Raw genomic sequence first — 24,649 nt, forward strand, 5'->3', positions numbered from 1 at the left:
TGTGAAGAAGTAAAATGAAAGGTTTTTCCATTTTGTGTATGAAAGACATACAAATGTGTGTGTGTAAAGAGACCAGAACACACAGATCCTCTTTGAGATAAGCAATGAAGAAAAGACTGGAATAAAAAATATTAAATATTCAACACTTATAGGTAAATCTTATTTTTGATGTTATATCCTTTAAAAATTTTCCTTAGTGTCTCAGTGATTTCTATCTGTCCTCAAATCATTCGTCTGCCATCCTGCCATCTGTATTTGCTAAAGGTGCTGTAAAAAGGTACCAAGACTGGGTAGTTTAAACAGTATAAATTAATTATCTCACAGTCCTGGAGTCTGAAAGTGTGAAATCATGGTGTTGGCGGGATGGGATCTCCGCAGGGGCTGTGGGGGAGATCTGTTCTGTGCCTCTCTCCTAGCTTTTTGTAGCCTCAGGAATTCCTTAGCTTGTAGGTGGCATTCTTCCTGTCTTCACATTGTTTTCCTTCTGTAGGTGTCTGTCACTGTGTCCAAAGTCTCTCAATCCTTTTTCCAAAAGGACACAGTCGTTTTATATTAACGTCCACCTGAATGACCTCATCTTAACTTGGTCATCTACACAGACCCTATTTTCAAATAAGATCATACTGACAGGTACTAGGGGTTAAAATTTCAACATCTTTTAGGGGGATATAACACCACCCAACAATTTTCTGATAGCTTTATTAGAATAAAATTAATTATGACCTCTTACTTACTTTCATATGGGTGTAGACATCTCTCTTGGGAGTTATTTGGGCAATAGGACATAAGTGGGTCTTGGTAGAGTAGAAATCCACTCACTGAATCTATGTTAGTGTTAGTCAATCTCAGCCTTATTCCATATACAGGCGGTGCTCCAATAAACATTTGTTGAATGAGTGGTTTAAAAAAGAGAGAGGAAAATATGCAAGAATGAGGAGAAAAACGGGAAGTGCTGGAGAGGGGGATGGGGTCTGAGTTCTATGGCTTTCCAGGTCCCCAACTTTGGGGCTCAGTCTGGCCAGCACAGAGCTCAGGGACTGGTTCCCAGAGATGATGAATTAGGATAGTCTAGGGGAAGGGTGACAGCCAAGAGGGAGAGAGGAGAGGAATAGGGAGGTAAGGGGTGAGGAGTGAAGGCAGGATGGATGCTGGGGAAGAAAATACAGAAAAGGCAGACGTCCGGCAGATATTGGATAGTGCAGTTTCCAACATGGCCACTAGGTGACAGTATTAGCATGGGCCAGCCCCCAGTGACTACCAGGATGAACTCTCCTGGCCTGACTGAAGGCTTCCGCTGCTCTTAGACCTGGGTTAGCTCATCTGTGTTGTTGTTTTGCTTCTCCTGACATTTATACCGCCTTTTTCTGGTAACAAGCACTTCAGTTTTCCTTTGGGGAACTACCCCACTTCCATTAAAGTCTGCCACATATACTTGCATAGGCACACTGCACTACTCCAGAGGATCCATCTCTTCAGACTGCTGAGTGGTGGCCAGGAATTGAGCAGTGCCCAACCTATACAACTGTCGATGGTCCAATGAGTTGCCCGTCGTACTCCTGATTCATGGATGCCGTGAAGCAAATGCCCACTAATTCCTGTTATGTGGATCTCTGGAGTCATCCTGGTTCTGATTCTTGCCAACTCCAATACATTCCTTTTGGATTTAGTTAGACATATTTTCTGTTGTCAGCAAAGAACCCCAGCAAGTCACAATCTACACATCAAACCTTCTTCCAACTGGGAGCCAGATCTCAGCAAAGGGTCTTCAGTACTAAAATGAAAGCTAGTATTTACTCATTATCCATTCATTTATTCACCCAACAAATATTTCGGGGCATCTGCTGTGTGCCAGGCACTGTCCTGGGCTCTGGGAAACAGCAGTGAAAAAGCCAGACATGGTACCCGTCTTCATGGAATCTGCATACTAAAAATTTGGTGAGGGGAGACCACAATACTTAGAGAATCACAAACAGCTATAGAATTCCAAATTGTGAGGAGCATTGCGAGGGAAAAGAATGGGATGCCCCGTGGAAGATATTGTTAAATAGATAGCATTTATTTTAAGCTTGCTAAGTGCAAGCACTTTCTATGCTTTACAACAATCTCCAGAACAATGCTCTGAGTTTACTACTGTGGGTCTTAGCTCACGGTGCAAAAACAAAGCTCACATTAAATAGAAATATATATACATAATAATTTATAAATATAAATACAATGTAAGTGTAAATAGGTTTCCCAGGACACAGGGCTTTCAATACTAAAACTAGGGCACTCCAGGGCAAACAGGGACAAGGTGACACTCTAGTAAATAACTTGGCTAAGTTTGCACTGTTAGGGAGTGGTCGGTGAGTACTGACTCCAGATCTAAGTGGGCCCCAGAGCTCATGTATACAGTGACTACCCACGGGTGCCCTCAGATGGGGTGGGCAGTCTATGGAGAATGGGTCCTTTCCTTGGCAGAAGCATCTGCCCCTTCCCATGGTCCCAAATGTCCCCAGGGCAGCTGGAGTTCCTAGACAACTCCTCTGGAGCAAAGGCACCCCCAGTCTATGCTGCCTGGTGTCCAGGCAACTTGTCATGTCCCCTCACTGATGAATTTGCTTCCACATGCACCCCGTAAGAAAGGACAGCAGAAGGGGCAGGATCCCTCCACAGAACACGCCCTACACTGTGAGTCCAGTAAATCCCCCAGGCCCTTCATTCCTCCCTGTGGGATGATGGCAGGATGGGGGACTCAGGCATTTTCCTCTCTCCCTGACCCTCAACTTCAAGTTGATTACTTAGACAATGAATCTCCTTACATCAACCCATTCTGTAAGATGTCTCTGAATTCTTCCTGAGCCCCACTGGATGACAAATGGGGACCCCAGAGGGTCCCACAGTGCCTGAAGATGCTTTGCTGCACTCCTGCAGCAGTCTGGGCTACCGAGAAAACCCCTCCACACCCCACCCAAATTTCCCTTTCTTCCCCATCTTCCCACCTGTCAATGCCACCTTCTTTGTCCTGGATCCCTTAGTATCCTAAATCTTTCTTTTTCAGGGAAAAACCTTCAAGAACTTCATCATCCACACTGAGATTTTGGGACCCTGTTAAATCCTTCTCCAGAGGAAATGTGCTTACTTGGGGAAGGCGATGCTTAACGACTTCAGCAAAGCAGCAACAGCGAGCTGGTGGCACCTATGGAGAAAACAATGTGAGTAGATTGTTTGGGGGAAGGTTATGCCTCAAGTTCCCTTAAATTAAAACATGGAGACCCCACCTGGGAGTAAGGCTGGTTCCAGCAGCCTGACATTGTCCTCCTCGCTGACCCTCTCCGGCTGGGCGGTCTTAGAGCCTCGATCCAGGACAGAGCTGTAGAGGGCTCAGGCCCAGTGCAGGCAAGGCAGGTGCCTCCTCAGCCAGGATTCCAGGGCCAGGCCGGATGTGCTGGCCCCCCACCCCCGGCCATCCCTCCCCCGTTAGACTGGGAGCTCCTGAGGGCAGGGCCCTGTTGGTATCATTTCTGTAGTGTCCGGAACGCTTAGCAGGCTGCCTGTATGGAGCAGGGTTTCAATCAAGTCAGGTGCCACCACTTGGAGGGAGGCAGGAATTGGTGTTTATACTGGCAGAAGAGGGCTCCCTGGATTTTCAGGAAAAGGGCCCACATGGCTGGAGGAGACTTGTCGGAACTAGACACGGATTGGTGGTCTTGCAGTGTCACAGACGGCTTCCACCCCCTTGGCTTCCTTCACATAAAGAGTGGAGAGACAGAGTCCCTGAGAGGTGACGGCTTGCTGCCGAGTGACCCCGTCTCCAGTGAGAGAGTGGGACTTGAATACATTGCCGTGTCGCGTATGTGATTTCCATTCCTCCGTCCCCTTGGTCCGGGAGTGGCATCTGGAGACTGCAGATGGGTAGGCAGTGTCCTCCACACGGTCTTCCCGGCTGAACTCAGAGAGGCTCCTGGTCTTCAAAGCCTTCCTCTGGCTCCTCCCGCGCTGCTGTAGCACGGTGTGCGTTCCGAGGAGATGCCTCACACGCTGTTCTGCAATGTGGCCGTGCCACTCCCAGCCAAGAGGTGGGGTGTATTTCTCCACGCCCTTGAATCTGGGCGGGCCCCGGGACTCCTCCGGAGGAAGCCCTTCACTGGCCTGGCAGCGTCTGCTTCCCACCTCTCGGAGTCCCAAGCTGCCATCTGAGGCCACGTCAAGGGGCACTGAGGCCCCAGACATCGAGGGGAGAAGCATCATGGAGGGCCAGCCCCTGTCACCCTCTGCAGGCACTCATATGAGAGACCTCAAGGAAGAGCCTTCAGGTCCTTCCAGCTGAGTCAGCCAACACGCCCAACTGTGGAAGACCATCTTGATTTGTTTTAGCTCTCTACGTTTTGGGGCAGTTTGCTCCCCAGCAATAGATAACCAGGAACGTTCACCCTATGAGGTGAGTCTGTAATAGAAAAAAGATTAGAATTCAGGGATTCGGCCTCCCGGTTTAGGGTATTTCTGTTTTGTTTTCCTTGCACGTTCCCTATTCTGTTAGCTAGAAGCACTTTCAGGGACTGCCTGTTCAAGCAGAGGCTATCACACAAATGTGTGAATTCTGGGATGCGGGGTCTTTGGGGGACAACTTGGATGTCTGTCACACCAGCTAACATGCACCTCAAATTTAAACCTCGTAAGTAATAAGTAAATTCAATAAGTAAATTCCCATGTAATTTAGGAAATTCTACATCTTTTTCTAAGGAAACCCTCCGGTGTACACAGGAGACATGGGCAAGGATATCCAATGCAGCATTGTTTATAATAGCAAAAATTGGAAACCACCTAAACATCTATCAGGGGGCACTGCTAAACATATCAGTGCCATTCAACAATCAGAAAGAATGAGGTAGGGCTATCACATTGCTGAATGTGATATAAAACTATACATATAGTGTCATGCCATTTAAAGCTCAACACATATTATTACATATTTCTATATTCTGTTCACACATATGCACGTGTGTAGAAAAATATCTGAATGGTACCCACCCAACTGATAATAGTGGTTATGTCTGTGGGGGTAAAGAGGCAAACAGATTTGAGTGTGGTGGGCGAAAGAGACTTGACTCTTATCTGAGAGATCAGTAAGATCATAGACTCTGGGAGCCAGATCCTGGTTCTGCAGCTTAATAGCTGTGTGACTTTGAGCAAAATACTCAACCTCTCTGAATTTAAATTTCTTCACCTCTAAAAGGAAGATAATAATAACATCATCAATTTCATATATTTTTGTGAGGTTTAAATAAGATGATGTACATAAAGCTTTTCAGAGTTTTGGAGCCATCTAATGGTGGGCTGGAGCTGGCTCACCCCGGCTCATGAAAGCCAGTTGTGTGCATCTCTTCCAAGCTCCACTTCCAGTGACATCATGAGGGTTGCCTGAAATTGCACAGTAGAAATATTTATACCATGGATATCAGCAAGCACTACAAATGAGGGCTTTTTAAAAGAACCAGTTGAAAAGCATTTACTAGCACACTCCCAGAGCATCATAAGCACCCAAAAAACACTAGCTATTATCTATAATGGTTTGTTTTTTATCAGGACAAGGATTCATGTATTACTTGAGCAATTAAAACAATGTGTGGATGAGTCACCCTCTACACAAACAGCAGGAAGCTTTATAGGAAAGGGAGCCATGCTGGGGGTGGGCGTCGTGGGAGGCCAGTGATGGCCCTCAGCGATGAGCGCACAAGCCTTTGGGGAGTGGGTGGAAAAGTGGCTGGAGTGTGGCTCAGCTCAGCACAGCTGGTGACTCACCGCACACTGGCTGTTTACGAGGAAACATTTCCCTGGGATAAAGTTCTTATGGCTTTGCATGTTCCCCTTTGGTCACAAACAGCCCAGTGAAGGCTGTTTCTGGTGCCTGACCATTCCCTTCTGTAAGCCCCAACTCTTCAGGGAGGAGCAATGAGTGGAGAGAGTGCAATTCTACCTCCAGATATTAGGCTATTCAACTAATTTTTTCCAAGTTCTTACTCTGCACCAGGACTGCTCTGGAGCTGGAAATACTGCGGAGAACCAGACAGCATGGAGTTGACATTCTTGTGGGGTTGACATGAAACCCACCAGCAAGTAAACAAAGAGACAGCTAAATAGATAAATGCATGTGTAAGGTTAGAAGGGATATTGATAAGGGTATTTATAGAGATGATAAAACAATTTGATTTCATAGATCAGGGCTCAGCAAACATTTTATTTAAAAAGTCAGAGAGTAAATGTTTCAGATTTGTGGGACCATGTAGTGTCTGCCTCGACTACTCAAATCTGCCATCATAGCAAAAGCAGCCAGAGAAGTTACTTAAGCTAATGAGTGTGGCAATGCTCCGATAAGACTCTGTTCATAAAAGCGGGTGGCAGCTCAACTTTGGCAGCAGCTTGCAGCTTGCTGGCTCCTGTGATAGAGTGAAACTAAGTGGGATAGGCCAGTGTTAGGTAGAGTGGTCAGGGAAGGCTTCTCTGAGGAGGTGACATTTGAGCTAATGCCTGAATGATGCAAAGAAGTTGCCCATGCCAGAACTTGAAGGAAATGTGTTCCAGGATGTGGGACTAGCAAGGGTGTTATCCCGAGGCAGCAGCCAAGGAGCTTAAGCCCCCGTGGCCAGGGCACAGTGAAGAAGGGAGAGAGAGGCAGGCTTGGTCAGGGCTTGATGAGCCCAGGCACAGCAGTTAGGGTCCTGGCAGGAAAGAGATCTGTCATCTCAGAGGACTCACTAAAGAGAGTTTCATGGAAGTATAAAGGTGGGGACTGAAGGAAGGATGGTGACGGTCCCAGAGAATAGCAACAGTGGGAATTGTAACCGTTGGAACCCAGAGGGGACATCAGCCATGGCCAAGGGGCTGCCAGGCCAGACAGGAGCTGGGGCTGTGAGTAACTGAATGTCAATGTAAAATAATAGCCCAGAGCCTGGAGCAGATACCCTGACCTCTCCCCCTCCCATATGGACCGCTTGCCGGGTGCTCACTGTGGCTGAGCCCAGCTAGAAGTCAGAGGGCAAGGGAGCCGAGGCGATAGTATTCCCAGAGGTCAGACTCCTGGGAAGGAGAGCAGGTGGGAGAAGGGCAGGGAATGATCCAGAGGGAAAATGGAATGTCAAGCCCACAGGGTAGAGAGCTGTGATTTTATTATGTAACTTCAATGCGGATAGAGTTGCCAGGTAAAGGGCGGGTTACCCAGTTCAATTTGAATTTCAGATAAACAATAAATACAGGTTTAGTGTAAGTATGTTTACTGTAAGTGCATCCCAATGATGTACTTATATTAAACCTGTATTTGTTATTCATGTGAAATTAAAATTGAAACCAGTGTCCTGTATTTTTATTTGCTAACCCTAGCCACCCTGGATGGAAAATCCCTAGGGAATTTTAAGCAAAGGTATAACATAATCTAATTCAGGATCTAATAAATACATTTATTTATAAAATCAAGACACTTTTAGATTACTATAAATAAGTTCAGAGAATTCTGGGGCATCTATATAAGTTTCAGGAGCATTTGGACACATTCATGATGCGCAGTCTCCATCTACGAGGTAAAGCAACAGGCCTGGAGGACCAGTGAGCCATCTGCACCCCTCCTACCTTCCCTTTGCATAGTTCTTTTCGGTTTAGGTTTCATTCCCAATACCTTGTTCCATCCTTACCACATTCCTGTGTGGAAAGTAGTCACATCAATCATTATCATTGCAGATGTAGAAAGTAAGGGTCAGAGAGGTGAAGCAACCTATACCCAGGGTCAGGCAGGGAGGCAGCAGAAGGGCCAAGGTTACAACTCAGGCCTGTGTGACTCCAAAGCTTTTTCCTCTTGGTCCCCTGCCCTCTGTTCTTCCAAAGGTCCAGCAGGCAGCGGGCCTGTCTCTCCATGATGGGGGCTTGCTGGCAGGCCAGGGCGTTGGGAGCACGATGGAGTCTCCAGGGGCAGGTGCTGGCCTCGGTGCCTGTGGTATCTTTGCTGGAGCTGGGCGTGAAGGTGGCGGACCCTCCTTGCCTCCTGGGCCACAAAGAAGGAAGCGGCAATGGTGTGCCGCAGACGCAGGGCATAGGTCTCCAGGAGGACCATGGAGCAAGCCACGAGCTGCAGGGCCCCAGCGGCCAGCGGGGCGGCGGCATGGGGGCGCTGGGCGGGCAGCAGTGGGCAGCTGGGGGAGCTGAAGCGGAGCTCCCACTGGAAGGAGTTGTGGGTGGAGAGGAAGGTACTCTCTGGAGGCGGCTGGTTGAAGAGGAAGGGGACAAAGCCCAGGACTGTGTAGGCAGCCTTCAAAAAGGAGAGAGAGGCCAAGTCAACAGACGATGCTCCAGCCCTTCCCTGTCCCCCACCACTTGCAGACACTTGCAGGGCTGGATGGGTCCAGCCTGCCCTCATCTGCAAAATGGGCACGGAGGTTACCCCTGCCTCCTGGGGTTTGAGAAGGATCAAACAAGATCAGGAACCTGAATCATGCTTTTTGCCAAATGAAAGTACTGTACAGATGCTATTTTTATTATTACAGATTTCCCTTGTTATTGGAAAGCAGTGTTTCTGTGAAATCTTTCATAAGCTGAAATAGCTCATGGAGCTGAGAGTATCCACTGCTTTCCAAAAACTGTTTCGCCACTTTACCTTGAGGAAGGACCTGCATTACTACAGTCATGGCTTTTTTTGTAGAAGCAAAAATCCTCTGCGGATTTCTGTTGGTTAGGGAAAATAGGTAATAATAAGCGGGGGATACCTGTACACTCTCTGAACAGAATACTGTAGAATACTTTTTGTGTTCTTAGAAAAAACAAATCAATGTTAAGAGCATTTACTCTTTGCTGAGCCCTTAGCGAATGCTTTAGATGTCTTTTCCACCAAACAAGCACTCTGTGAGGTTGCACCCAGCACGAGCCTCAGTTAAAAGATGGGGAAACTAAGATCTTATAGTGGGGTTACATGTGGCTGAGCCAGAGGTCAGTCCCAGCCAGGGTGTGTCCCAATGTCCTGCTCATAAGCACTGGGCTCTCCAGTCTTCCATGGGGTACCCTGGAGAAGTCTAGAGAGGCAGAGAGGGCAGAGGTTAACCTCTTGAACTCTGGAGCCGGATTACTTGGGTTGGATGCTGGATCTGGGCTCTAACTTCTCCAATAGGCACAGTGCTGGGGGCCCACAGAACATTTACAGGCCTACACAAATGTTTTGTTTTCTTTTAAAATCAGAATAAAAAATGAACTTTTAAGTTGAAGAACGTGTTTCGCTATATAATATTAATAGATTTGTCATTATGCCAATGCTGTCATTACTTTCTATGGAGAAAGGGCTCCATGAAAGGAAGACGCCTAGAGCCCGCAAGAGTCACAGCGCAGCCCTGGTTCTGCCACTCACGGGCTGGATGAATTTGGGCAAGTTCCCTGCCTTCTCTGAACCTCAGTATCTTCATCGGTAAAATGGCGATGATAGTAACTCCTATCTAACAGGATAACAGTGACAATTAAATGAGCTATCTTATTACACCAGTCCTGGGATTCTTTCTTTTTTTCTTCTTCTTCTTCACATTTTAGCATCTTTGAGGTCAAGATGTGCCTTTGAATCAATATGACTTGGAACTGCTTTTACCAGTTGCGCCAATTCATGCTTTCTATGAGGATCAGAGGGTGCCAGCATCAAAGCTTAGGTGCTCCCAGCTTGGAGGAGCATCACCAGTGCTCTTGAAGGCACAGAGAACAATATTAGGTGAAAAGCCATGGACACTGACATCTTGGCCAGAGTCAATCAGAAGAGTCAGGCTTGAGTGGGAAGATGTTTTAGGGAAATCTTCACAGAATTACTTTGCTCTTTTTCCTTTTAGCTATCCATGAGAGAGAGATGATAAAATAAATCTATGTTAAGTAATAAGTGAACTACTTCATGTGAGTCCAATTTTACATTCTAAATGGTAAGAGGCATTGTGCCATGGTTTAACTGACAGCATTTTCTTTCTTAATGATACATAAAATAATGATGTGACTTGAAATCAATGGCATCTTAGATTTGATAAAATACAGTATATCAGGTAACATACTTAGAACACTGCCTGACACATTTCTTTACTGTAAACTCCTATAAGAAATGCATTTTACAGCACATTCTAAGCCCAGATTGTATTGTGATTGAAAAAAAATTTTATAAAACAATACCTACTCTTGTCACCTACAATGTACTCTTAACACGTTTCTGGTCTAGTCTATTTTATTAAAAAAAACCTTGGCCGTGACTTCCTAAATTGATTAAATTCATTTTGTGCAGTTTGAAAAACACTTCCTAGTATGCAGTAAGTACTTAATAAATATCAGTTATTAATATTATTAGCTCAGAGTCCAACACTGGTTTTATACAATGAACTTTTGTGTGAGATTTCACCATTAAAAATAAAAAAATAAAAAAGATTTGTGGCACAAGAAAATATCAAAAAACACAAATCTTGATGAGACAATAAATATATCCAATGGTACATAGATAGCAATATTTTATACATTTCTACTAAAATAGTAAATATTTTAGGTTCTATAGGCCATATAGTCGCTGATGCACCTACTCAACCTTGTAGAGCAGCCACAGAAAATACATACAAAAATGGCATGGTTGTGTTCCAATAAAACTTAATTTACAGAAACAGGAAGCCTGCAGGGTTTGGCCCACAGGCCACAGCTGGCAGACTCCTGATCTAGACCATTCCTAAACCCTTCTCCAGTCTGGTATATACAGATGTGAACTCTAAATAATAGTCGCTGTTTATTAAACCTCTCCTATGTGGCCCGGAGCTTCCGACGTCCCTTTGAGACTATCACATTTTAAGACTCTCAGTAACCATGTAGGGTAAGGGGAACTGATCCAGTTTGTACAAGTGAGGAAATGAGGCTAGGGCATGCTGTCACTTGTGAAGAGAGTGACCCTGGGGGACAAATTATTTTAGGTGTCAGGGTGCTCACCTGAGAACAGAACCCACTGAGTTGGGCTGTGGTGGGCATTAAATGAGTTTGTTGCCAACGCCCCTGGGTCCCTTAGCTTACTCAAAAGCTATGATTGAAGGTCAGAGAATTTCAATGGTGAATCAAGGGTTTAATGGACCCTACTCTCTCCCTCAAGGAAATGACTCTATGCACGCCTTCCCCTCACTGCACTTACATCATACTTAACCGTGAGTGTAATGGGCACAGTGGGCAGCTTCCGAGCCCAGTCCACAGCTGCCTGTGCCAGGAGAAAGGTCACGTGGTCTGTGGCCACCATCACAGCTGTGGTCATCAGGAGCAGGGAGGGCAGCCCCAGCCTTAGGAGACAGCTCAGTAGCTCCCCCTGGGACAGCCTCGGCTGCGCTGCCTGGAGCAGCCAGGCCGGTGGGGAGGCCAGCAGGTGTGTGGCCCGGGCCTCTGCCAGCTGCCGAGTCAGCTGCTGGGTAGCATAGACATTATCAAACCGCAGGTCAGTCAGGTAGCGATGGAGGTACCAGGCAGAGTCCACCAGAAGGCCCAGCACAAAGAGCCCTGTGACCACCCGCTGGGTCCCCAGGACTGCAGTGCGGGCCAGGGATCCCAGGCCAGAGAAGTCTTCCAGGACCTTCTCAGTGACTCTGATCATGTGAAGCCGGAAGGCAGAGCCATTGCCCTGGGCCTGGAGCGTCAGGCCCTGGTTGCCCCCTTGACTGGTAAGGCGCAGAGTCCTGGACGCTGTATGTAGCTGGTGAGTGGTGTTGAGCAGACTTTCAAGGGAGCCCTCAGTGACACACCTCAGCACCTGCCCAGCTGCACCAATGTTGGCCAAGATGTTGGGCACCACGGCGACAGCCAGGGTGGTCGTACTCCAGGATAGGAGCAGGCGGCGGCCCTGCTCAGTGCCTAGGGTGGGCACGCTGAGAGCAAACAGGCAGCGAGCTGGGGGCACCAGGCCCAGGCCCAGGAAGACCACGAGGCCACAGATAGAGGCCACCATGGCTGAGGGCCTCAGAGGATAAAGCAGGGAGGACACCAGCCAGTGGTGGGCCAGACCTGCGGCTGCAGCAGCCAGAGAACCACACAGGAGGAGCTGGGTCAGCAGCTGGCCACAGCTGGCTGGGACAGGCCGTGAGAAGGCAAACCAGGCGGCCTGCAGTGGGGCAAGGGCCTTGCAGATCCCCAAGTGCCAGAATCTCCACCTGCACACAAGGAAATCGGGAAACCTCTGTCAGGAGGGTGGGGGATTGGCTGGCACCCAATGCCCCTCCACCCCAAACCCTTCAACTGTTAACAGGCTCCATTCCTTTAGACACAGTGGTGAACATTCTTCCCAGGTGGGCCAATCGGAGTAGTCTACTGCAAACATGACCTAAGCGGAACCAATCAGAGCCTTCCCCAGGATTCTTCTCACTGGAGTCGCCGGGGAAGAGCCATGCAGTTCCTGAGGATGTGAGGGTGAATGTGGCCTGCTTGCATTCACCATTCCAGTTCTGTGGGGGCAACAGGCCCAAGGGAATGAAAGAGTTGTGGAAAGAGAAGCACAGATAAGAGAGAGAAATCGGGAGAGAGAGAGACAGTATTTCACTGGATTTTGTAGTATTGATTGGTTTACTGTGTGAACCCGGACGTTCCTTCTTTATGGACCTCAGTGTCTCCTCTATTATTTGGGAAGGAGGAGGGAAGGGAGAGTGGATTAGTTGACCTCTGAGGAACTTTTCTACTCAATTGTTTTTATATTTATTCATTTAATAAAGTTCATTTACCTTAAAGAGGGATGGCAGTGGAACAGTAGGGTGAGGTTGGGTTCTGGGTACATTTGATGGGAAGACCCAATGGGATCGGCAGTCGGATTGGCTGTGGGGCGTGAGGGAGTCAAGGACGACAATGAGGTTTGGCACCCGAGCAACTGAAAGGGCCAACGTGTTGTTTCTTAAGACTGGAAATCTGTGGCCGAAGCAGGTTTGAGTGGAGGGGAGAGAGAAGGACGCGGTTTGGAACCTCACATCTGAAGTACCAATTTAACCCTTCAGCAGACCTGCTGAGAATGTGGATTCAGAGGGGCCGTCAAGCTGGAGAGGTAAGGTTGGGAGTCACTGATTTATAGATGGTATTTAAAGCCATGGGGCAGGATGTGACTCTTCAAGACCGCGTGCTGACAGGGAGGAGAGAGCCTTTGAACTACGGGGTTAACAGGTTGGGAGAAGAGGAGGAACCAGCAAAGGAGACTTGGGGAAACCACGCAAAGTGGTGTTCTTGGGAAGCCAAGTAAATAAAATGCATCAAGAAGAGGAGAGTGATCAAATGTGTCAATTGCCGCTGATGAGCCCTGAACAATGACTGTTAGATTCAGCCATGTGAAGGTCATTGGTGAGCTAGATAAGGATAGTTTGGTGGTATTTGGGACCAAAAGCTAAATAAACTGGACCCAGGAGAGACTGGAAGGGAAAGAATGTGAGACACGAGTGGCAGATGCATCTTTCATGTCACTTCGCAGTGCTCTGTAGATGGCAGAAACTCTGACAGGTTTGCCAATCAAGACAGGGGACACTGTTGAACGGGAGGCTCACTGGAGTGATAGTGGGTGGCAGGGCATCAGACAGAGAGCATGAAAGGGGGGCTGGCCTCAGAAAGGAGCAGGGGCCATTCATCCTTAGTAACAGGTGGGAAGGTGAGGAAATGGGCACAGGTGATGGTTAAATGGACAAAGTGTGGGCATTTACATATTTGTTCATCTGACATACACAGAACAGAGTATCAGATAAGGGCATGACCTCCCGACTGCCTGGGTTCAAATCCCCACCTCACCATTCACCATCTGTGTGACCTCGCTCAAGTTTCTTAACCTCTCTGTGCCTCAGTTTTCTCATCTGTAAAATGGTATAATAAAAGCAGTCTCTCATAGGGGCTCATTTTGTGCTTGCTGCATAGTAAGTCCATGTCAGCTATTATCTGTCACTAGAGTATCAACTCCACCAGGGCAGGGACTTGGTTCCTTTGATCACTGACATATCCCAAGTGCCTAGAAAAGTGTCTGGCATATAGGGGGGCTCCATAAATATTTGTTGACTCTAGCATGATTGCTTCTGTTTGCTCAGGGTATCAGGAAACAAGGTCAGCAGTGATGATGAGGATGCTGGAGGAGGCGATGGAAGCTTGAAGATGAAGGAAAAGGAATAAAATCATTTTGTCCAGGAAAGTGGGAAAATCAATGAACTAGGGAAATGATGTATGTGCTGGGCAGCACTGAAGACCCACCTGAGGCTAGAGATGATGAATTATGGCCTCCCAAGCCCTTGAAGGCACTTTAATTTGCATTCAACTCCCCCCCTTACTGTATAGTTAGTATTTGGAACATGGTAGCTGTTAAAATATAAACGATCTTGGAATGGGAAACCAGTTCTAAGTCCCATTGGCTGCCAAGGCTGGTGCGGAGTGTTGTAAATGATAAGGAAACTAGCTGCCATTTACTGTGTGCGTACTCTGAGCGGAGCCCAGCAGCAAACCCCCTGTGTGCATTTTCTCATTCAGTTCTCCCAGTCGTCGTGTAGACATTAGTATTACTCTCATTTCATAGATGGGAAAACTGAGGCTCAAAGAGGTGAGGGTTTTCCCAAGGTCACACAGCCAGGGAATGGCAGGACTGGAGGTCTCAGCTCATACCCATCGTGCCTGACTGCTGACTGCTTCCTTGTCTGTGGTCCCCAGTGACCAAGGTTCCCAGGCCTACCCTGTCCTGCCGAGATGCTCAGCTGTCCCCTGGAGGGTCCTCATGTTTCCTGAACAGCAGTGGATCAGCAGACAGGCTCTGGCAGCGATGGCAGGTGGAGAGGAAGTGGGGGGAATAATATCCACTAGGACTCGGGAAGCCCTGTCACTTCTGCTTTTCTGTCTGTAATTAAGCCCTCCTGGTTCGTTTGCCCCGCCCTGCCTGGGCCCACCTCCCAGGGGGCTGGGCAAACTGCCTTGTCCTCTTCTGGTGGGGAAGAGCTGGTGGGAGGTGTGGGAAGAGAGAAAGAGATTTTTCTGAGCAACATCTCTCTAATCCTGAGAACAGGAAGGTAGAATCAGTCCATTTCACAGAGGCGGACACTGAGGCTCAGAGAAGCCACAGAACTCATTAGTGGTTGTGTCAGGACTAGAGCGATACTCAGCTTCCCCCCTCTCTCCACAGTTATGTGTCCCACAGGCGACTGATCCTTACCTCTTCGGGTGTGGGAGCCCACAGGGAACCACTGGACCTCGGCTGAGACTCCCTCTCCAGCAACCTTGTCTTTAGCCTGACATGAACCTGGCTTCAGATCACAGCTCTCTCTCCCCCGAGCTGTGTGATCTTGGCCAGGCGACCACATCTCAGTCTCAGTTTCCTTCTCTTAAAAGAAAGTCATGATAATAATACTTAACATTTATTGAGCACTTGCTAAGTATTAGGCACGTTTCTAAACAGTTTCTTTTCCAATTCACTGAATCTGTACTTCCAACAACCCTTTGTGGTAGGGACTTTTATTTCCATCCTTTAGTTGAGGAAACTGAGACCTAGGGAATTAAGCCCCTTAACCAAGCCACTCAGCTAGTAAGAAGTAGAGCCACAGTTTAACCCGACTGTCCTGACCCAGAATCTACTGGTGCAGAGGGAGACCCACATGAGCTGGCACTGCAAAGAGTAGGTGCTCAGGAAGTGTGGATTGCCTCTGCTGTAGTCATTGCCTTGCAGGTGCACTTCCAGGCTATTCTGAAATCCAATCCCTCCAGAAAAGCAGTCGCTTCTCTCCCAGCATCTCTGCCCATCACTGCCAGCAAGGCTGCCTGCTCCAGGAGTCCTCTCCTGAGCCCCCAGCCCCTGCACTGCAGGATGGGCCAGTGAGGGTGCACACCTAGGCAGTGTTCCAGACTCCCTGTCATTTTCCCTTATAAGGACATATGGCCTGAGCTACTTGCTCAGGCCTGAAAGAGGGTGTCCAGCAGTCCAGTGGCCCAGATAGGGGAAGCGATAGTCTCATAGTCACACAATAGAATGAGACACCTGTGGCCCTCAGAGGCCTTACACCCTTCCTAGATCATGAGCCCCTCCAGGAAGCCAGGCCAGGTGCCAAGTCTGCAAAGGAATGGGCACACAGACACCAAGAGCAGGAGACACACACACCTGAGGGGCAGACCAGCTAAGGTCAGGAGCAAAGCCTACAGGTAGAAACTTCGGCAAACTGCCATGCATAGGACCTTTGAAAAGGGCAGCTTCTCTGCTCCAGCTGAGGGTTGAAGTCCCCTGAAAAGGAAGCCTAGTGTTACCAGATTTTCCAATTTTTCCAAAGATGGAAGTCATTCCCACATCTATGTAGAAGTCTCCAGATTTTTAAAGCCAGTATTAAAAGAAAAAAAAAAAAAGACCATTGTCAGGCCAGTCTCACTTCTGGGCCAAAGCCAGAATGAGGGCCACCGATTCACCACCTCTGCAGGGACCTCAGTTGGATTGACACAGGGAGCCGTCCAGCTGTTCCTCTGAACGGCAGGGTCTTGGACTGGAGGCAGTAGATCTGTGCTTGAGTGCCAGCTTTGCCACTTACTGTGCTCTGTGACTTTGGGCAGGATGCTGTCTGTCTCTGAACTTATTGTCAACTCTACGTAATGAGAATACTAGTACCTACTTCTTAGGGTTGTTTGAGGATTCAATGAAGTAATGTATGTAGAGTCCTCAGTAAACAGTAGGTAAATGCTCCTGCTCTGCTCTCCCAACCTGGGCTGGTGGTTCTCCCCAGGCTGCTCAGACCCGACTCTGTAGGCCTCAGATCTCTGGCCTGGGTTCCACACAGGAACTTCAGGGAGTTGTAGTGGTCAGAGAGGAGTGGTACTGGCAGACACCAGCATTTGGCCAGTTGTTGCGCAGGCTCCAGGGAACTGATTATCTAAGGACCATCTTGGTCATATCCCGAGGGCCTCTGGTGGACGTGTACGATCTGTGAGGATGCGGACATAGGGAGGGAAGGGGCAGAAGGTATTTTTGGCTTTTGTCAGCACATGTAGGCAGTCACTTCTGCCTCAATAAGGCTGGCCCGACTGAATCCCACAACATTCAGAAGGGGCTTCTGAATCACCAAAAACAGCATCAGCTTTGCTGAGGGGAATTCCTGGGTGGCGGATTCAGAGCCATAAGACAGAAGAGGAAGAGGAAGTGGGAAGCATTCAGAGCTAGGATCAGAATCAGAGACCCACAGACTATTAATGTCATTGAATTTTACAGCCTATGGGTGTAGAATGTGGCCACATCCAATTGGTTTGGGAATATGGAGAGGTGGCCAAAATACTACCAAATAGACAGGGCTATCCAATAGAGACATAATGTGAGCCTAATGTATAATTAAAAATTTTCTAGGAGCCATAAAATTAATTTATTAACCAAGTAAAGTTAATTTCATAAAAAATGAAAGTAAAAAAAATTTTAATATTTTAATAAAATATTTCATTCAACCTAATATATCAAAAATATTATCCTTTCAACATATAATCAATATAAAAATTATTCATTTTTTGTATTTAGTTTTTGAAATCTAGTGTGAGTTTTATACGTACAGCCCAACTCAATGGACTAACCATATTGCAGTTGTTCAGTAGCCACACATAGCAAGTGGCTACTGTATTGTACATGGCAGATAGAGACCATTTCCATCATTACAGAAAGTTCTGCTGGGAAGTGTTGCTCTAAGCCACTAGAACCTATGGGCACTGAAGCTGAAATGGACCTTACAGATCATGAAGCTCAAGAGCCATTAATTCAAATGCCTTCAGAGGCCAGGAAGGTGACAGAGCCAAATGAAGAGAGCTGGTGTGATGTAGTAAGGAGTGGTGGGGACTGTGGCAAACGAGGGAGTCCACCGTCCAACTTAAGTTATATGCATGTTTTGTAGAGTGCCCAGTAAACGATAGAGAAATGCTTCTGCTCTGCTCCCTCCAACACGGGCTGATGGCTCCCCCCAAACTGCTCAGACACAACTGTACAGGCTACTAATCAACTCCAAACAATTATTATGAGGTAGCAATGAGGATCCCATAGTGCCACATCTTCTGATATTTCTTTTCCAACTGAAGCATAAACCCAAGCTAATGTGAAATCTCCTGAATTTAAAATATTAGCAATCAATTAATAGTTTAAAACTCATGGAAGGGGACAAAAGAAACCTGACTCTAGGCTGAATGAAGCCCTAGGGACCACTGAATTGCAAGCCCTGATTTGGTCTAAACTTTGCAGGCCGCGTCTTCTCGGGTTGCCCCTGCAGACCCAGTCTCTTCTCCCTGCCCTGCGCCTCAAGAGGTGTAACTGAATGGGCTGCATCAAAGGACCCTCTTACATTCTGGCTTCTATTGGTGTGATGGTGAGTTTTACATGTCAACTTGGCTTGGCTGCAGTATCCAGATATTTGGTCAAACGTTATTGTAGAAGCTTCTGTGAGTGTGTTTTTGGAAGAAATTTATGTTTAGATCAATGGAGTTTGAGTAAAGCAAAGTGCTCTCCATAATGTAGTGGTCCTTATCTAGTCAGCTGAAGGTCTGCATAGAACAAAAACCTGAGTTCCCCTGAGCAAGAGGGAATTCTGCCAGCAGACTGCTTTTTGACTCATTCTTGAGTATACACATGTATATACACAGGCTGTTGGCTCTGCTTCTCAAGAGAACCCCGGCCAGTGTGCTTGGATTTGCCCAGTGGGGAGCCCCTCCCAGGAGAGCTGAGGGAGGGAGGAGACAAAGACCCGGGCCAGCTCCGTCCCTACAGAGCCATCAGGGGTTGGATGTGTCTCTGGACTAAAGGTGTCCACTGCAGGGGGCCTCTCCCTCCCTCAGACCTGGGGCTGGGAGGTGCTCCTCGGTGACTAGCCTTCCTCCCACCACCAGGCCCGCACTTCCCCTTGGGGTTTCCTTACTCTCTCTCCACACTAGGTAACTAGGTAGACCCTTTACTCAACTCTCCTCAGGTAAGCTAGTGCATGCGCTTACTGTCTCCCTTTGAGACCCAGACTTCACTCTGTCATCTTTCACAAAACAACAGAGGACCTGCTTTAGGCAGCACAGTGTGTTGGGGCAGAGGCAGAAGTTCAACGTGGCTACTGAGCCCCTTGTTCACTGATTTCTTTTCATCTTTTTTTTCCATTTTCCACCAGCACTTCCAACCCTCTGCCCACTTAGCTCTATGTCATACTTTAGGTGCGTGCACTGGGATACGTACGTGTCCATCCTATCGCTCTGTGTGCCTATTGTTTATTGCTTCTGCGTGTTGCTGTTTCCCACAGTGTGCTTCCTCCGTGTTTTACTTAATCACCCACTTCCCCAGATCATGGTCATGTAGGTGGCCTCCAGCTCTTTGGTACCTCAAACAACAGTGGCACAAATATACTTCTCCACTGTCTTCACAGGTAATGCAGATAATAAACTTCTCCCGTTACTGCCGGGTTGCTAGGCAGGATGATCAGAACAGTTCATAGTCTCACCCACAGAGCATGGAGGTTTTTGTATCCTCTCATTTCACCATCATCTATTGTCCACTTCTCTAGTTGTTGCCAGTCTGACTGGTGTACTGTTGAGTCTTGGTTTAGCTTGCACTGATCTGATCACATGGGAATTTGAGCATCTCTTTGTAAAGCTGCTGGCCATTTAGATATCCCTTTCCAGAATGGCTTAATCATGTCGTTCACTCATTTTTCTCTTGGGTGTCATGGTAGAAATCCTCCAAAGATGGTGGCCAACATGCTATCTTCTCTGTAAGTGGGTGCTGCTCCTCCCATCAAGGAGTGGAATCTATTTCCCTCCCCTTAAACCAGGCTAACCTGTGACCAACACAACGTGGCAGGACTGACCCCCTGCGCCCCCTGTAACTTCTGCTTTTGCCTTCCAACAAGTCCACTGCTGTGCACAGAGGCCCACGGAGGCTCCTTGGCCATCACGGACATTCAGGCTCCAGCCAAACTCCCAGCTGAGTGGCCCCAGCCACAGCACGTAAAGCAGAGACAAAGCCATCCTGCAGAGCTCTGCTCAAACACAGAAACATTAGTCAATAAGATGCTGTTTTAAGGCCCTGAGTTTTGGGGGGTTTGTTGTGCAGCCACAGGTAACTGAAACAGGTGTTTCGGTTTTGTCCATTCTGACTTCCACGCGCTTTTCATGTATCCCAGACATACCAGTCCTTGGTATATTTCCAATGACTCTGCACCACCCTGCCACTCCCTTCCTCCCATACTTCCCTGAGTATATGGCTCCTTCTGGTCTCAGCCCAATGCCACCTCCTCAGAGAAGTCCTCCCTGATCACTCTGGCCAAAGTAGCTTCTGAGTCAGTTTGCCACATTGGCCAATTCCATTTTCTTCTTAGCCTGCGTCATGACCCAGAGTAATTTTATTTATTTTTTTACCTGCCTACTGCCTGTGTCCTTGGCTAGAACATAAGTTCCATGTGCGTAGGGACAGTGAATCAACACATAATCAGGTTCTAAATAAATGTGGTTGGATAAATAGAAGAATAAATGAGCAAAGAAACTGACCAAATGGACCCCACATCAGAGGGTGAGATTGCTTTCTCAAAATTCTGGTATAGCTTTGTTTATCAAATATTTACTGAACACCTACTATGTGCCAGAAATTGTTCTAGGTACTGGAGCTATAGCACTGAACAAAATAAAGTTTGTATTCCTGTAAGTACATATTCTAGAAGGAGAAAAAGTTAATAAATAAGAAAAATAAAGATAATGCCTTGACTAAATACTAAGAAGAAAAATACAGTAGTGTAAGGAAATAGAGAACTTATGAGGATGATCATTTTAGACCAGATGTTCAGGAAAGCTTCTCTGGGTATGTGACATTTGAGGAGAAACAAGAATAAAGTGAGGAAACAAGGAAATATTTGGGAGCAAAGTGAGCACATCAGGCCAGGAGAACAGCACATGCAAAGGCCCTGAAGCAGGAGGGTTGAGGGTGTGGCTGAAGTGGACATACAGGGGAGATCAGTAAGGAAGTGAAGTCGGGGAGCCAATTCTACAGAACCCCCAGCTCAGGAATTTTGGGCTTTCAAGCTCTTTTATGTTGAGAAAGGCAAATGATCTCCAGGCCTAGAATGATTAACATTCTTTATTTTATAGCATGTTCAATCAGAAGTATAGGAAATCAGGATTCCTCTGGTTACAAGTCCCATGGGTCTCTCTGTGAATGAACTTCCCCCTACCCTGTCCCACAGGAGTGCCCAGCACCCCCATGGGCTGTAACTGTGACTCAATACTGACGTACTCACAGGGGAAGGAAACAGAGCTCAGCCTGCAACTCAGGGGCCTCCTCCTGCTCACATCTGTGACTCACTTGTGCTGCGCTGAGGGTGAGTTCAGCCTCCGGGTGCTGCCTTCCTTGCCCACGCTGCTCTGCATGGGGAACCTCATCCCTTAGAGACACAGGAAGGGGTGATGGCTGCCAGGAGCCTCAGCTGGAGCCTTTCCTCCTGCTGGGCTAATGCTGGGCCCCTCATCCTGCAGGCACTTCCTGCGTGCCTGCCAGCCCAGTCAGTACTGGGCTGCTCACTGGGGAGGCCCAGATGCTCCTGCTGGAAATGAGGAAACAAATCCTCTAGCACAGCCACATAAGCTGCTGGCTCAGGGCATTCCCAGTTTCCCTGTCTGCAGAAAAGGATTATGATATTTTGCCCGCTTGAGACATTTTACCCTGGTCTTTTATAAGGCCTCAGTTTATCTTTTGACTTTTCTCTCACCTCTGAAAGATGTGGCCTTTGCTAATCAAACATGCTTACCATTTGGGGTAGGGGTAGGGAGGTAAAGAGCAGCTGCTGGAGCAAGAAGTACCGGCAGCTGCCAAGGCCCCTGGGGCCCTCCTTGGGGCAGGAGATTCCTGGCTGGGGGGCTATGCGTCACCTGTGAAGGCCCAGGGCCCAGGCTTGGTCTGACCCCAGGATTATGGCAGACCTGAATCAGATTAAATAGGAAAATCCTAAATAGAGATATTAGCTGGTGTTTCTAGATCTCCCCTTGGTGCGCTTGAGGAGCAGCAAGGAGACTGCAATTTCCATGTCCGCAGGAAGTCATCTGTCCCTCTCCCTGCCTCCAGGGACTGAAAACAACTCTGGCAGCTGGGTATCAACAGGGGTAATATTCCCACAACTGGCACAGAATGGGCACCACCCAAGCAGAACCCACACTGGCTGAGAACATCTGGAACACTGGTTTGGGTCATTCCAAAGCCTCTCCGAGGGAGGTATCCCTCAAGGCAAGATGATCTCTCCAGAGCATAAGCCAAAGCAGTCAAGGGGTGATGTTAGCCATAGCCATGGGGACAGGTGGCCTCCTATCCCAAGTGTTCAAGACAAATGCCACTCCAGGTTTGTTTATTATTGCTAAAATTGGGCTTTCTTGCATCCTAACCATATAACAGCTCAGAGATAAAGGAGTTTGTTTCTCAGGCAGCAGACCTGGGGATATCTGGGCCCTGAACTGCACATGAGAGGAGAAGGTGTCCTAGACAATAAACCTGTGGATCCACTGCAGGCCACCCTTGCTTGCTGCATGCTGGGTCACAGAAAGTAACTGCTTGATCATCCTGTAGAGTCCCAGCAAGAGGTGATGGCCAAAGCATTCTTAAGGGGCCCAGCCCAACGACTGTCTCCAAGGGGGACTCAGAGGGTCCGAAATGTGTTGTTGGCCAAGGCAGATGGTGGTGCTGTGATGTTGGCTGAGTGGATGTTGGCCCAGTCCGGGAAGGTGCCCAGCTGGAAAACGGTCTGTGCCCAAGTATTCATGGCCAAGCTGAGCAGCAGCACGCCCATCAGGTTCATCAGGAGGCCTGTCCGCACCTGAAATGGAGCCCAGAATGACCCTTTGTACAGATGGGAAAACCCAGCCTGAGTTAGGAAGTCATTCGCCCAAGATCTCACAGCAGCTGAGTGACGGAGCCAGGGCGCTACCCTAGGCTGCTCCTCAGAGAACTGCAAACGTCCCATTCATGGAGGGGTTTCCAGGTGTCAGGTACTGCACCATGCAGTTGTCATAGGGATATGTCATTTAACCCTGAAAGCAACCCTATGAGGGTTATTATTTTTGTTATCATTCCCATTTTTTAAATTAAAGTATTGTTAATATACAGTTTTATGTTGCTTTCAAATGTACATCACAGAGGTTCAGCAGTCCCTGTGATCAGCTTACTGTGACTGCAAATTGTGCCCTTTTATAGCCCTCCCCCCACCACCCACCCCAGTTCCTCCCCCTTAGTAACCACCAGTCACTTCTCAGTGTCTATATGAGTCTAATGCTGTTTTGTTCCTTCTGGTTTGCTTTGTTTTTATATTCCACAAATAACTGAAATCATATGGTACTTGTATTTCTCTGCCTGGTTTATTTCCCTGAGCAGAATACCCTCTAGATCCATCCATGTTGTTGCAAATGGCGGGATTTCTTTTCTTTTTATGGCTGATATTCCCATTTTACAGAAGAGGAAAATGAGGCTTACCCAAGGTCACACTAATTGAAAATAATCTGGTTGGATCATTAAACAATCCACCCCCAGCCACATTTTGTCTGTCTCTGTCTCTCTGCTCACTCTTTCTCTCTTTCATACACACACACACACACACACACACACACACACACACACACACTCACATGCATACATACTACACGTCCATTTAAGACTATATTTGTTTACTGTGAAGAATCTTTCTTCTGGAAATTTTAACCACTTTAAGTAGCTGGAACTTTACGATCCCCCTATCTCCACCCTGTCAATTGTCTTTTTAACAAGCAGGGGTTCAGAACCTTTTCTAGGCAACTGTTATTAGGGAGAATCTAATTATCTGTTTTTTTTCTTTGCATTTATTTGTAGACTTACCTTCTATGGCATGCAATACTGCTTTTTCATTTATAGATGCATCAGAAACTTTTCTTTTTAAATACTATGATTTAAGTATTTTAAAAATGTAAGCTGATTTAGCACAATTATTAAATAAATCTTACCATAGGTGGTTCATGGAGAGGGCGTTAAGTCTTGAAGGGAGGATGCCAAGTGGTAAGGTTGGGACGCTTGTGCAGTACTGCCTCCATCCTAGGGGGTCGTAAAGTCCTGGCTACTTTGGAGGACTGCGAGGAGACTGGCCAAAGCTGTGGGGCGGCTGGGAGGGGCCCGGGCTCCTGGCAGCCTGGCTCAAAATGCCTGCTTAGTCCCACATTCGTTACTTTACTTAACACCTGCATCAATACTCTCAGGAACAAAGCCTACAGGTCAGGACTGGCTGACTTGGGGCAGGGGGGTCTCTGAAATCTCTGCCTCTGGGTGCCCCTCTACATGTTTCTGCCTTTCTCAGCATCTCTTAGCAAGCTCCCACCTCTTGGAGTCTCTCCATTTCTCTCACTGTGTATTCTCAGGATCTATGTTCTGTCTCCATTTCTGCCCCCTCACTGTCTTCTTTAAATAGCCGCCCTGCTTCCACACTCATCCCTCCCCACTCAGACAGTCCACTCCACTCAGCAGCCCAAGTGATCTCTTAAAAGCAGAAGTTAAATCACTTTGTTATTCTGCTTAAAACCCTTTAAAAGCTTCCTGTTGTGGCTTGAATAATACCCCAAGTCTGTGCCCTGCACCCTCAGCACACCTGTCCATCCCAAGTCTCTAATTCTGCCCTCCAGCCTCCTTGCCCCGAGTTCTGCGAACATACAGAGCTAGGCCTGGCCTCCGGGCCTTTGC

General features: G+C 47.6%; 2 protein-coding genes across 3 annotated transcripts in view; both read right to left on the reverse strand.

The window, feature by feature from the left end:
- Window positions 1-7,628: 7,628 nt before the first annotated feature.
- On the reverse strand, window positions 7,629-21,345 carry OCSTAMP (osteoclast stimulatory transmembrane protein). The gene is given in 6 exon segments (XM_036900569.2): window positions 7,629-7,707; window positions 7,709-7,821; window positions 7,824-7,918; window positions 7,921-8,275; window positions 11,141-12,143; window positions 21,269-21,345. Coding segments are annotated over 6 exon segments (1,722 nt in total).
- Window positions 21,026-24,649, reverse strand: part of SLC13A3 (solute carrier family 13 member 3) — a 63,419-nt gene continuing 59,795 nt past the window's right edge. For both annotated transcript variants that reach the window (XM_036902097.2, XM_036902096.2), the window contains one exon: window positions 21,026-22,766. In XM_036902097.2, the coding sequence (XP_036757992.2) occupies window positions 22,590-22,766 (177 nt within the window). In that variant the 3' untranslated portion in view covers window positions 21,026-22,589. The remainder of the gene's footprint in view (window positions 22,767-24,649) is intronic.

Source organism: Manis pentadactyla, chromosome 5 (assembly GCF_030020395.1).
Source record: "Manis pentadactyla isolate mManPen7 chromosome 5, mManPen7.hap1, whole genome shotgun sequence".
NCBI lineage: Eukaryota > Metazoa > Chordata > Mammalia > Pholidota > Manidae > Manis > Manis pentadactyla.